The 15,448-nt window shown below is 32.0% G+C and overlaps 1 protein-coding gene across 3 annotated transcripts in view; it reads left to right on the top strand.

Moving 5' to 3' along the window:
• LOC145259909 (failed axon connections homolog) overlaps window positions 1–15,103 on the top strand; it is a 63,465-nt gene extending 48,362 nt beyond the window's left edge. The window contains exons 4-8 of one of the 3 annotated variants that reach the window (XR_013864226.1): window positions 4,022–4,218; window positions 6,007–6,203; window positions 11,752–11,868; window positions 12,656–12,854; window positions 14,693–15,103. Coding sequence is in view for 2 of the 3 variants with exons in the window: in XM_080117840.1 (XP_079973966.1) it covers window positions 4,022–4,218; window positions 6,007–6,203; window positions 11,752–11,868; window positions 12,656–12,753 (609 nt within the window). In the remaining variant the exon portion in view is untranslated. Of the gene's footprint in view, window positions 1–4,021; window positions 4,219–6,006; window positions 6,204–11,751; window positions 11,869–12,655; window positions 13,498–14,692 lie in introns of those variants that run through there. The other 2 variants (XM_080117841.1, XM_080117840.1) reach the window with 2 other exon arrangements.
• The last annotated feature ends 345 nt before the right edge of the window (window positions 15,104–15,448 follow it).

Raw genomic sequence — 15,448 nt, 5'->3', positions numbered from 1 at the left:
TTTCTCTCAGCCCCAAAACTAGCAGAGTCTAGGCCATTGTTAAGGTGCCTTGTTCTCCGTTGACTTAGATAGGGATCTCCAAAGTTTTGGAACGGTGTGGGGGAATATTGTTGACTTTTTAGAGCTATGCTGGCCAAAATAAAAAAATAAATGAATCCAAAAAACATTGGAGGAATAAGTATAAAACAGGGTTATCAGGCCATTTGTTTCCACAGTCTGAATCAGTGCAGAATGTTCTGTAAAAAAATTAACATTCCAAAATCTTTTCTACTTTATCATTATTTGTTAGTATGTAATTTAGAAGCATGAAATTGGCTAATTTCTGACATAATTATGTGGCAGAAGGAGGGGGTCTGTCACAAACGTACTACTGCAGTAGTTTATCAACTTGTTCAAGTCAACTCCAGTTCATTTTAAAAAAAGAAAAACTTATTTCGGATGCGTAGGTACAGAAAACAAGTGAATATCATGAAGAAGAAGAAGACGAAGCATCCCCCATAAAAGTGGATGTATTTAATGCTGTTTTGCTGGTTAATTTTGCTTTTCAGTATAACTGCTGCCCCCAAACGTCATTCTTTTAATCTTTTTTTCTGAAAAAAAAAAAAAAAAAAAAGAAAGAAAAACCACCACACTCTTTTAACACATTCCATTAAAACCAATGTTCCTTTCCTGACTTTCATGAAAAACACTCATCTAGCTGAAACCACTATCAATAATTTCCCCCGCGATGCCTAAATCTAAACATAGATTCCATGAACAAAGCTTCTTTCTTAGAACTGCACGCCTGTGGAACTCTGTTCTGTTTTCCTGCTTTCCAACTGACTACAATATGGTCGTCTTCAAGTCCAATGTGAACAAATTCTTGATGAGTCATCCCCTTAAATAATCAAATTTACTAAATTTCCACTACCAACGATTACTACGATATTTTCCCATTGACTACCATACACTCAGTAACATTTATCCTTGAGGGATCTCCAGGCCTTGATAAGTGGTGACTCCTTTATAATAATAAAAAAAAATGTTTAAGTTTTCCATAAGAGTTCTGCAGGCCAGATTAAAGATCTTGGTGGGTCGGACCACTGGACCATACTTTGGAGACCCTATTCTGCTATGCAGTTCTAGGAGATCCACCCTACCAGGCTTTGCTTTCTCATCTTTTGAGAAATGGTTAGTTTATTACTAATCGCCTGAATCACCCTTATCAGAGAATATCGATCGGGTTACCCAGGCATTTTTTGTAGGCCAGAGTGCTCTTCCTTAGGGCACTGGCTTTTTAAATCCCATTTTCCTGACCTTGTGTCACAGCTTTCCCTAAACTAACAACTCCTTTCTGAAACTCTTAATAGCAACATCTTTACAGAAATTTTACTCATCCTAGTAAATGTTGCTGACACAAAATCCTCTGCTCTATAATAAAGAACAATGTGCATTTATTTTTAAATAAATGTATATCCATCTTGTCACACACTGCCCAACGATTCAAGGAAAGGAGGAGGTAATTTTATCTCTATATCGTTTTCTTTCTTTTTATCCTTTCTGCTTTCTATACCGATTTATATGATTTTTCTTTCCTTTTTTTTTTATATATATATTTTTAAAAACTTCAGGGCCTTCTTTTTTCTTTTTTTATTGATGTGAGCCATGATTATTCAATTTCAATTTTATTTTTAACCACTAACGTCTTTTATGCTTTTAACATTGGCGTTATCTTTTTATAAATGTCTATCACCCCCACTCCCCTACCTCCTAATGATAATCAAAGGAAAAAACAATAAGTCATACCTTTCAATTTTTTTTTCAACTAAGGATAGTTCAGCCCTATACTATTGAAATGTTAAAAGGATTACATTGGAAAGAAAACAAGAAGTCAAACAACCAGCACCGTCTGAAATGAAATGAAATAAAAAATAAACAAATACTTAGATGATTAGAAATGCTAATAATAATTTATGTATGAAAATTTGGTGCTTCTATGTCATAAGAGCGAAATTAAAAAAATCGAAATATTAAATTTCAAGTAAAACAAATGGAACCTATGTAATTGTCATGTCACAAATAGTAACATATCCAAAAATTACGGAAAACGATAAGATAGAAAAATAGTTATTAATGAAAAAAATAAATTTGTGAAATCGAGCAATTTTGCTTGCTTTTGCTAACTAAAAAAAGAGAAACTTACTGTTTAGCATACATCACATGACACAAAGTGATTCAAACGCAATGCAAAATGTTGGACACATTTATTCCCCATATAGCCTTTATCGAAAACTGTTATTTCATTAATAATTATTTTTCTACATTATCGGTTTTCATAATTTTTGGATGTGTTACTAATAGCAACATGACAATTAAGTAGATAGCATTTGTTTTACTTGAAATCCAAAGTATCGATTTTCGCTCTTATGATATAGAAGCAACAAAAAATTATAATTTCTGACGTAAATCTATAATTTTATATGAATATTAATGTGAGCACTTATAAATCATAATTATTTTTCCATCATTTTTGTTGGAGTGTGTACACTAGTAATATTATAAAAAAAAAAAAATCTCAAAATGTGTGATAACGGTGCAAAGAGAGGTATAGCAGCTATGACCAACCCTAATCCACCACAAAGAAACAATGGATGTGCCCGGGAGTGAACCCGAGACTATCTGATTTCAAAGCAATGGTTGAATGTGCGTGGTTATGCTGTTGGATATTCGGCAGGTGACCCTAGGAAGAGAAAAATTCGATGCGTTGCACACATTCAAATCGATTCTATGTAAGGAATGTGAGGCTTTCCACCATTGTCTATTAGAATGCATAATTTGACCAGAAATATTAGTCAAAGTATTAGAATAATAGACAATGGGAAATATTAAACATTCCAGAGTGAAAGAATGCTTATATAAATCAACACTACAGAAAGCAAGCAACAGTCGGTCACAGAACGAGGACAAGCTGACACATTTTCTCCACTGCCAAAACATCCACACCACCTCTACATGCCTTTACTGATGTCAGCACCCGTCATAACTAATTCCAAAACTGTTATTAGTGTGAAATAAGCAAAACATTTTTTTATAGATCAACTGTGTTGTGTTTTATTCGCTGTCAGTGTGTATATATCGAAGACCAGTGATAAAAGCCGATTTAGAAATTATATAGACTGAAAAGCACATTTTAATGATTTGTTGCAGTGAATATATAACATGCAACATAGGTACTTTTGTCAGTCAAAAAAGCTCAATAAAAGGAGTGACATTGTTTGCTTGTGGCAGAAACCTCTTTTGAATTTGATGCAGTTAATGGTGTTCACATGTGTTTTGAATTTCATTGGTAATATCATTTTGTTTTGAACTGCCGCTCTGTTTATGTGAAGGATCACACCAATACTTAATTGAATTGAAACGAGTTCTGTTGCTGCTACTAAGAATGAACTCTTCTCTTTTGCTGGTAAAAAGAACAAAGAAGAAATCAATTTGACGCCAGGAAGAAGCACAGATACTGTGAGTTGGTATTCTGTGTGTGTTCTCAACTACTATTACTACTTGCTTTCAAAATGATAATCCTTCAACCTTACATCAATAAATATTCAACAGTTCTGTGTTATTCGACTTATTCAATTCAAAACCATACGAATAACACAAAACGTTACTGAATAAGAAAGTAGGAAGTGGACCATGAGTTTATTTTCAACAACCTCGTAACGCTTGCTTTCCTTATTTTATCCTTTAGTCCTCATATTCCATGTGCAATGTTTCTGACAAAGGGGAGAGAATTGCTGGGCTGGAATCGATCCATCTAACACTTATCATTGGCTACTTTTTGACTTTGAGTATTTTCTATAGTTCCTAACATCAAATGTCTTCATATCTTTTTTGGAGCGATTTCCATAACAAACAAACAAAAAAAAAAATAGAAGAAGAAATTGTGAATGATGATGTGGTCATAAAAAGATTAGTTAACTTAGATATTGACGGATAACTTGTAATTTATAATAATAATAAAAATCTTCTTTTCTATTTCTCACAGATAAGTAACAAAAAGCAGTTTTCATCAAAGCGGAAAATACCCTGGATTGAATATAATGGGGAAGTGGTTGAAGATTCACAGTTTTGTATTAAATACCTGAATGAGAAATTCAATGTAAATATTAATAAGAGTCTCAGCCTTGAAGAAGAAGCCATTGCCAGATCTTTTCAAGTGATGGTTGAAGAAAATACTTTTTGGTAGGTATTTTGGGTGAAAACTAAGTATATTTGATATTCTATTTATTCAAGATAAGCAACCAACGGGTTGAGAATATAAATGAATTCTCTGAGCATGTTAGATGATGCTACAATAATTATGTATGCTATTGACTAAAACAAATTACAAACAAAATAATCATGTATGCTATTGACTATTGGCTATGCACACATGTAGAAAAAGATGGTAAAAAGAATATAGGGGACAAATACATTTCATTTATTAATAGTTTGTCTACAGCAAACCAAAAAAAAAAAAGACCATAACATAAATATGTATACATTAAGCATACAAGTAAATATATTGCCCTAATACAACCACCGATTTCTATGACAAATAACACTCTACCTGAGAGCCCAGCCTTCAAACTCCTCAACAATATTCACAGGCAACATGAATTCGAACAAATATATTGAAGACATTACCAAGGCTGCTGCAAAGAACATGGGCTTCCTCTACAGTGCTACAAAATTACTCACACCAGAGAGAATCCTATATCTTTCAAAAGCCACAATTCGACCATACATGGAATATTGTTGTTACGCCTGAGTTGGTGCATCTGCCACTAGTCTCTCACTCTTAGACAGGGTCCAAAAAATAGTCTCAAATCTAATAGGTTTTGTGCTATCAGACAAGCGCCAATCTCTGTCCCATTACCGCAATGCTGCATCCCTGTAATTGTTTTACAAGTACTTTAATGCAATTTGCTTTGATGAACTCATAACACTTGATGTACATATTTCCGATTAATCCAACAAGCAACAAAATCCCACCCTTTCACTGCTGAGATCTCTAAATGCCGGAAAGCCTTCTACTCTAATAACTTCTTTCTTCGGACAACTGGACTTTGGAATTTTCTCCCTGTTTTCTGCTTCTCTGACTGCAGAAGTTTAAAAGTAATATGAACAGATATCTTGCTGCACGGGCCTCTGTTATATATGATCCCAAATAGTAGCCCTTTATGTAATAAATGGTAATATGCCTTGTTTAGAATGAAAAAGCAAAAAAGAAAAAAAAAGTAAAACTGCACAAGCAAGTAAATTATGTATCTGCTAAATGAACGATAAAAACTTACAAGTCACCATGGTGTCTGTAAAGTGATATGGCTATTATTATAGGCATTAGCATAAGCAGCAAATAACAAAGAATTTGGGTCTCAACCACGTAATTGTACAAGAGTTGCTGCAAGATCTTGTGATTGTGATAAGATTTCATAATCTACTTTTTATGCAAAAAGAATTTTAAACTAAAGGGGAATAACTCTTATTCGTTAAAATTATTTTTACTCAAAGGGAGATAACTCTGGTCCCTTATATACTTTCATTCCCAAGATGAATTAACATTTTTCAACCTTTAAATTAATGATGTAATTTGATCAGGCATTTATTGCTGAAAAAGAGAAACGTTTTTAAATACAGGTTGTGATAATTAATTAGTTATAACTCACTTCGAACTCCCTCACTGAGGCTGACACAAGTTGTTGTAATGTTAAATTTTAGTGATTTTTTAACTTACATAGATTCAATAACATAATAAGTAGTGCTGGCACTAAGAGTTCATGAACCCCCTCTCTCTCCCCAATTTATGATACAAGGGTTCCCACTAAGAGGCGATTACTCTTACTAAACAAACCAATTATTAGAAATATTCAGCATTTATTGAATAAATAATATATTTTACTGCACATATACAAAAATACAGGTGTTGTATTCCATTTATGTATAGATTATTATGCCACCATTTGTAATCATTATATTTTTCTTTTACAGGTGCCTTGTGCTGTCACGCTGGAGTTATGAAAAGAATCAAACTATTTTCAAAAGTTTGTCTCTGTCTGGTGCAATTCTTTGGCTTGTTCAGAGGCACCAGTTCAAACAAGCCTACAGCCATGGTCTTGGCCGACATAACTGGGATGAGATTAAGATGATTACAAAAATGGATTTAAAAGCACTGTCAGAGTTTCTGGGTTGGTATAATTTGTCATTTTGATACTATTAATGCCACCATCAACAATAAAAACATGTCATTAGTGTTTGTTGTTATTTACAAGCACAGCAAAAATACATGTAAATAGAGATTGGAAAGTTGGAGAGAAAGGAAATTAATTATAGAAGTAAAAATGTAAATCAGTTTTAGTCTGATACAGGGTGACCCCCCCCCCCAAACAAACGGGCCCCAACAATAATTAGGCAGCGTTTCTTAGTGTTTTGTCTGAATGGAATGAAACTTTGGTCATAACTAGTTTATTATATTCAAAATATCACATCAAAACACTAGGGTCTTTGGCCTTTTTTTCTCCGTTGACTTTAAAATGCTCAGAAAAACAATTGAATTTCCTCTGTTTTTTTTGGGCCACCCTGTATTACTTGAATTTGTATGTTAATTTTTAGTTAATTATTGTTGTTTAAAAAAAGGTAAAATCGATTTCTATGTGTTCGTTTTCTACCTAGCTTGCTAAGTTGTTAGTGGTTCAACTTATTTTAAAGCGTTTATTTAGTTCAAAAACGAAATTACAGACCGCATGTTTTAAATATTTATACTTATTTACTATTGTTTTAAAAGAGGCAAAATCGATTTTTCCACTTAGATTGCTTAGTTGTTAGTGGTCTAACTTATTTTAAAGTGTTTATTTAGTAAGAAAAAGTAGTCAAGAAGGATTTTTCCTCCACTAAACGAGGACAGAAAAGGTGGTGTAGTTTCAGAATGGATACTAAACTTTGCTGTTAATAATAATAATAATAAATAAATAAATTTACTTAAAGATGAAACAAAATTTTACTCACTGGCTGTATTAAATTTAAATAGTTCAACTTAACGAAAATTATACTTAGAATTAATTATAAATTGGATGCAGCATAAAATTTAGGAAAACTCTTCATTATTGAATACATATCGATTGGAAACCCATATTAGGGCGGTTCTTGAAGGGATTATTGTTTTTAAAAGAAACTACACCCCCATAATATATATTTTAAAAAAATATATTTACTTGTTTTAAAATATATAAAATCGATTTTCTAAGTGTTCATTTCCTACTTAGCTTTGTAAGTTTTTAATGGTTCAACTTATTTTAAAACGTTTATTTAGTTTTAAAAAAAGGAGTGTCGAATGTTACTTTAGAACAAAAAAATGTTTTATATGAGAGTATCCTAGTCCTTTAATTTTCCATGTTTAAGATTAATGATATACTTTTCATGTTCGCATTTCTCTATTATAGTATATATATATATATATATATATATATATATATATATATTTATATATATATATATATATATATATATATATATATATATATATATATATATATATATATTACTAGCAGAAGTACCCGTCGTTGACTGGGTTCAAAAACAGCCTACAGAAAATGGACTGTGATTGATGAAAGTATGATAGGTTATGAAAAGGAGGGGGTTGTAAAGAGATAGGTTTTGATACTAAAAAATTTTACCCTAAACAAAATATGATGAAAGTAAAGATAATTTTTGCGAAACTATATTTTTTATATCAACTTTGTTTCCATTCGTAGCCAAGAGTGACCAACAAAATGATGTTTCCTTACAAAGAGAAAATGTTATATATATAATAATATAAATATACAAGAAATAAATGTTACCATAGTCAATAAAAGTTACTTTTATGGCAGAAAAGTTCATTGGTTTGTATTTTTAAGTAGTTTGTAAAAAGAATTTTTTTTTTAATTCACAAACCAATTTAAAAAGGAATCAAAATGGCAGCGACTTTGAAATAGAGAGCCCCGTTTTCAATTTGAAGGAGAGGCACCTGAGCATTCTGTGTTAACAATTTAAAAGAGTTCCGTCAACGTAAGGAATATTTATAAACATATTTTCATGTTTTCTGTTATTTTGTGCTTGACGAATATTCGATTATGGCATGTGTAGTTTATATAAAAAGTCATTTAAGTAGTTATCGCCTCAAATTTCGTTTTAATTTCGGTTCGCTGAAATTATTTCAAGTAAAGAGCATTAAAAACTATTTTAAAAAAAAACATGAACTGAACTTTTATTGACTATGGTAACATTTATTTCTTGTATATTTATTTTTTTCAGGTAGTCATTTGTTGGCTTTTCTGCTAAACACTCTTACTAAATAAGATCGCCGAAATATTGAAAAACAAAGAAACAAAAACAGTTTTGAAAAATAATGAAGCTTTACTTACTTTAGTAAAATAATCCGAAACAGCAAAATGGGATATTAAAAAAGTAAACACATAATTACTTTAGTTTTTTAAAGCAAAGTATTGATATAAATATGAATAAGAAGAAAATGGTGCCCTTTTCAAGCAGAACAGCTTCGTTGCAGTTTTACAGTATTGAACGGTGTAGTATTGCGCAGTTGGATTCAGGGTTGTACTATTGTAATGTAAAGAACATGCAAAAAGGGTTGTAATCAACTGAATTCCTTCTAGTATACTGACAAAAAAAAGTTTAAACAGATTCCTTCTAGTAGACTGACAAAAAAAAGTTTAAACAGATATATAAATAAAAATAAAAAGGTTATGTAAATATTTTTAAAAAGACACATAATCACGTGAGCTGGATTTTTTCCTTCTTTTGACACGATAACAAGTAACGTTCTTATTTTTTATTATTTATCTATTTATCTATTTTGGAAAGAGTGCCATGTGCAAGTGGAGAAGGAAAAAACAGACTTATGCAAAATTTGTGTCGAGAATTGTCTAAAGTTCCAACTTTTGTTTTGGCTTTCACTTTAATAAGAACGTGAATTTATGAGGTGAATTTATTCGACACAATATGATTAAACTCAAAAAAATAAATAAAAGCTAACGTGAATTAAGATTAAAGTTAAGGTGTTATTGTGGACCCTCACCCCTTTTAAAAAACCTTGTTAAACTTTATGACATATTTACATTCTATGGGGATCAGGCGCGAACGAACACCCAATAATTTTATTATACCATATTTCTTTAAACTGAAACATAATTATCAAAGTATACTTATGAAAAGTCTTTATTAAAGTTTGTGCCATATTTCCATGGAGTACAGGCGCGAACGCAGACCCCACAATTTTATTATACCATCCCTATTTAAGTTGAAACATACTTATCAAAATATTCTTATGTACATCTATATCAAAAACCCTGGTAAACGTTTTCTTTTTAATTTTTTATTTCCATACTTTGGAGGCCAGGCGCGAATGCGGACCCCACAATTTTTATGAACCACCATTCTGCCAGATCAAACATACCCATCCTGATCCTTGATACATCTTCTATCATTATATGTAATCAGTTTTTTAAAATAGTCAACCATATAGGAGCCTATTTGTGACCACACACACACACACACACACACACACACACACACACACACACACACACACACACACACACACACACACACACACACACAGCTTTATATTATAGATATATATATATTATAATTATATATATTATATATATATTATATATATATATATTATATATACATTATTATATTATATATATTATATATATATATTATATATATATATTATATATCTATATATATTATATATATATATTATATGTATATATATTATATACTAGCATTTCAGCCCGGCGTTGCCCAAGTGTTTGGAGGTGTGTGTTGAGCAAAAAAAAAAAGTGGTAGTAGGAAGGCAGGCTTGAACCCGTACCGCGAAGGAGGAAAAGAACGGGGGAAAAAACCTGGCGTCTTTGCTGTTACGACCACCACCAAACTGGAAGTGACGTAGGTTTAAATTAAGGCTAGACAATCGAAAAGAGGGGATGACTTTCGAAAATATCGGTGAAAAAAGCGACCCCTCCCTGTAGAAAAGTGCCCAGTTGAGGGTGAAGAAATTAATGTTTCTAGCCAAGTTTTCATATTTGTTGTCTGAAGAGTCAAGCTTCAAGACGATACTGATCTTGTGAAAATTCGTCGCCTCTGTCGAAAGTTTTAGGCAGACATGCAAACATACATACCTGCATTTATATATTGGTAGCTCAAAGTTTCGACTCAAACCGATTAAAAAGCTTGCCCTATCTCTGAATACCCTTTATGTAAAATTTCAAATGTTTAAACTAGAAATTGTCTGAGTAATTTGGTAGAAACCGCAAAGGTCAAATTTTTTAAAACTTTGACCCCTATTATGACCCCTTAACATTTATTGTTTGGGTCTCAAATCAAGTTATTAAGTTAGATCCATGTCCAAGAAACCTATATCTAAAATTTCAATTGTTTATACCCAAAATTGGCGGAGGAGTTTGGTAGAATTTTCAAAAGTCAAATCGTTGAACTTTTACCCTTTAACAGCCACATTTTTGGCCGAAAAAGGATTACAAAGATTTTCGCAAATCTCAGTAACCTGTATATCAAATTTCGAGTCTGTAGACTGAAAATTAACAGAGTTATTGCATAGGGAAATGTACACAGACACACAGACAGACACCTTCACTTTTATAGATATATATATATATTATATATATACATATATAAATATATATTATATGTATATATCTTATATATATACATACATAAATATATATTATACATTATATATATATATATATATATATATATATATAGAGAGAGAGAGAGAGAGAGAGAGAGAGAAAGAGAGAGAGAGAAAGAGAGAGAGAGAAAGCGACAGACAAACAGAGACAGAGAGAGAGATGGGGCATCCTACTAGATGTCAGATATTTTACTATCTAAAACATTCCATCTGAGAGATCTTTTTAAGATTGTTATTTTTTCTTTGAGTTTATTGCTGTCTCTCCTGCACTTGGTTCAACTTTTTATAGATGATTCAATGGAGATGTTTATATATTCCATCATTAACTCAAATATAAAAATTGTTAATTGCTAATAACACATTTGAATGAGAGGCGTCCTACCACATCCTATAATGAGATCAAACACATTGATTTTCACAAAATGGCATAATCCATTTGGAATCTTAAAACAAAGGAAAACATTTATTTTCATATGCACCCTTGTAGTATCAAAAAATCAATGCAAAATATTTTATGTTTAAGAGAAAAAGCCTACTTGCTGACGACTTCTGGTTTCAAAATTGGAAACTGACAAGCAGTGCTTATGAAAAAAAGCAGTTGCTCATTATATTTTAGGAAAGATGTTATTGGAGGGGCAATTATTTGTTTTCAATATTTCATAAGAATATCACGTTTTTTTTTTAATTGGATATTATTATTTCTTTTTATAATCAAAGCAACTTTTTTCTTGAGGAGGTATTCTACTTTTTTAGGTGATTACATGTGATTTTACAATCTTGCCACTCGGACTTAGGGTTAATGGCAACAGAAATTTTGTTAACTCTCTTAATAAAATGTTTACAAACTTGTGAAATTAAAAATTCCGCTTAAATCTAAGCAGTATGAAATTAGGAGGGACTGTTTTTTGATAAAACCTGTCAATTTGTGATTTCAAAACAATAAACTGACAAACTGTTACCAAGTTTTCTCTTTAACCAAAATTTTTGTTTCTCTTTTTGATTTTGTTTCTTTCTGACAGGTGAGAAGTCATATCTGATGGGCAGTGAAATTTGTGAAGTCGACTGCAGCGTATTTGGTCTTCTTGCTCAATTCTATTGGTATCAGAAAGGTAGTTATGGACAAACTTTAATGAAGGGTAAGTCTATCTAGTAAGGGTCTATCTAAACCTATATCTATATATAAGGCAAAGTTTTGTTGATGTGTGTTTTGGCATAACAGTTAGATGGTTGAGCTAAGAGCCGAACTAATAGCAGATTTGGAATCAATGCCTTTGATCCGATGTATTGTTGTCACGTGGTTTAACTAGATCAGACTGGAGATGCTGGCTTTCTGATCTAAAATGCACTAAACATTTGGTTCATTGCTTTTTTTTTATCCTTTTGTTTACAACTCAATCATGTTTTGTAAAGTTACAAAAAAACAAAAAACAAAAACAAAACAATTTTCCTTTACAAAATAACCAAACCAAATATTAAGTATAAATATTTAAATATATGAAAAACTTTAAGCATAAAAACGTTTTTCCAAAATTACTGGATTCGGCATTAAATACCTTGAGAATGGTGGATCTGCCACAAAACAAAACAATCAAACCAAAATTTATGTTAGAAGTTCTTGAACATTTTTTAAACTCATTCTAAATTAAAAGTTTGTAAAAGAACTTTTGAAATAAAATGTTCCGACGTTTTTAATGTTCCTTCTCCAATTTAATATTTTCTATTATTAGCCAACCAAATAACATACTTATAAGTGAATGTTTTTTTACTGGCAGTAAGAAAAATTAATAAACACACAAAAATAAATCAAGATTTAAAAAAAATATAACTTTTCTTTACTCTTCTTTCTTTTACTTAGAACTTTTTTTTTTAATTTATTTATTTTTTATTTTTTTATTTATTTATTTATTTATTTTTTTTTTGTAGATTCTTTCCCCAACCTGGAAACTTACTGTGAACGAATCAAAGATAAAATATGGCCAGATATTACTCTCTTTCATGAAAATGATGTTCCTAAAAGTTAACAGATTTTCATTTTTGTTCCACAAACTTAAAAGCCGTCCTCTGTGCAGATGATCAAAGAAATATGACCAAATTTGATAACCTGAACACTTTATACTCTTTTGTAAGAATACATATTATCTCTTTATTCTTAATATGTATATTATTTTCCCCTGCTTAATTTAATTTATTATTGCTGTGATGATACCAGCCACATCAACAACCGATGCCTTTTGAGAAAATGTCAAATAGCATCTGCCAAAGTCAAAGATTTTAATTTTGGAATAATGAGTGTTCAAGGACATTCTAACCATCATTTTCAATCCTCTCATAATATTCTTTATTATTCAATTGACAATCTGTTCATCTCATTAAATCTTATTCTTGAGTGGCTTTTGGTAAGTAATGACTCATATTATTATCAACGTATTAAAATGAAATCCAAAATCTAAGAGAGGATTCCTGGAGTCATTTAAATGCATGTCATTGAGGAAAATATAAACACTAGCAACTGTTAAAAACAAAGAAACAAGAGAAAACGTATCTCAGGAAATAACTTGTAACATCGCATGGATGTATGTAAATGCATGAGAAGTGACGTCATCAGTGGGAGGTAAAAAGGGCTACAAAAAAGAAAGACAAAGATCTGGATAAAGACGAGATAACGTTTGAAATCTCGGGAGAGACTTGGAGAACGTTCTGCATCACGTGGGTGACGTCACGGGGATAATGATAAAGAAATAAATGTTATTGTACAAACCAAAAAACTAGTCAGAGTTATTTCCTGTTCTTTTATCTACTTTGCGACTGAGGCCACAACGTGTATACAAGTGTACAATGTTACAAATTCAGACAAATATCAAATGGTAATTTGTATGAATGTTAGATAATGGCGGCTGCGTTTGGAGAGTTTGAGTGACATCTTAAAGGTCAGAGATGATCTCAAAGCAAAAGTTGATAAAACCATGTGAAGTTTTCTGCCAGAAAGTTTTGACTGACAGGTGGAAGCAATGTGGCCTTTCTCCCCCAGAAACTTTAGTGAGAGTGGAGGAGCAGTTGTGCACACTGTAGCTAGATGTAATGATCTATCTGTCTCTCTACCTTTCTCTCTCTTTCTCTGTCTCTCTCTTTCTCTGTCTATCTATCTGCCTTTCTCCCCCTCTTCCTCCCGTTCTCTTTCTTTCTCTATTTATCCATCTGTCAGTATGCCATTTTCTCTCTTTTATGTATACTCTGATGTTTTATGTAACTTTATCATTTTTTTAAATAAAATTTTCTTATGAGCAGCATGCGAGTGTGTTATCAATCAAAAAGCTGGGTTCACAATAATGACACTGTGTATAAACTGTTATATACCCATCAGTAAGTGAAAACCTTACATGATTGCATAAAACTAAAACTATGATGTATAGTTATCAAGAAAAACATCTATAGCCAGGTTTGTCATATCTTTGACTTCCATCAGACACATTTGTAATCTAATGATGCTTAATTTCTTTATGGTGCACCAAATGCAGAAGTTTGTAAAATCCCTTTTAGATGGTTATACATGACATTGCTTTTTATGATTATATGTCACAAAGCCATTATCATAGCTGTTTTTATTTTTTAATTTTTTTTTATTTTTGGCCTCTTCATACTGCTTTTTTTTTCATCTCAAAAGGACACCATTCTTCAAACTTTGACAGCCAAATTTCTGGCCGAAAACCCATTAAAAAGATTTTCCCAAATTTCAATACTCCTTTTGTCAAATCTCGAGTCTCTAGATCGAAAATTGACAGAGTTATTTGGTAAGGAAATGTACACACACACACACACACACACACACACACACACACACACACACACACACACACACACACACACACACACACACACACACACACACACACACACACATTTTCACTTTTATAGATATATAGATTAATCTTTATAAACAAGTCAATTATTTGTTGCTTGCAGAATTCGTAACTACATCACAAATGAATGGTACCAATTGAAAGGAGCCAGCAAGCAAGAAAGAGGTTGACCAACCCAGTGCCTGTGAACTGTGGCCTGCGACGTGTGTAATCTCTGGAGACGTTGAGTTGTGCACCTGCTTTTTTAAATTCTTTTTTATTTTTTTCTAATTTTGTTCTTTACCTGCAAGCCACTATTGAGGCAAAAATACACCCCATCATTGTAGAACCGACCAATATCTTGCCATTGAACTTTCCTGGGTGTTCCAAATCAGAACCACCTAGAACTTTACTTATGTACCAGTGAACACTACAGTCTTTACCTCACCCTTTACTCCTCACACTTTTGATGACCTCATGCCTAATTTGTAAAATTTACCTGTTTCATTTTTGCAAATAAATAATTCAAAGTGTAGCATCTGTTTGGTCTAGAAGGGCAATCTCCCAAGCATTACCTGCTCCTTGATTATTTGCGGAGGTGAAGTAGTCAACCATCTCAGCAAAAACAACCTTCTTAGTGACGTGCAATATGATTTCCGTTCCGCTAGATCTATAGCAGACGTGCTTACACAGTAATATCTCATAGGATTAGCGAATCTCTCGTTGGAGGCTTCCTGTCTAGGGCAATCGCTCTTGACATATCAAAGGCCTATGATAAGGTATGGCATAATGGACTACTTCACAAGATCTCTAGCTATACCATAGCTGGAAATGTCTTCTCAATTATTAAATCATTTCTCATGATAGATTCATAAGAGTA

The sequence above is a fragment of the Euprymna scolopes genome, chromosome 35, assembly GCF_053919585.1.
Source record: "Euprymna scolopes isolate OS-2025 chromosome 35, ASM5391958v1, whole genome shotgun sequence".
Lineage (NCBI taxonomy): Eukaryota > Metazoa > Mollusca > Cephalopoda > Sepiida > Sepiolidae > Euprymna > Euprymna scolopes.
The sequence above is the reverse complement of the archived record's forward strand: the minus strand, read 5'-3'. Positions and strand labels throughout refer to the sequence as shown.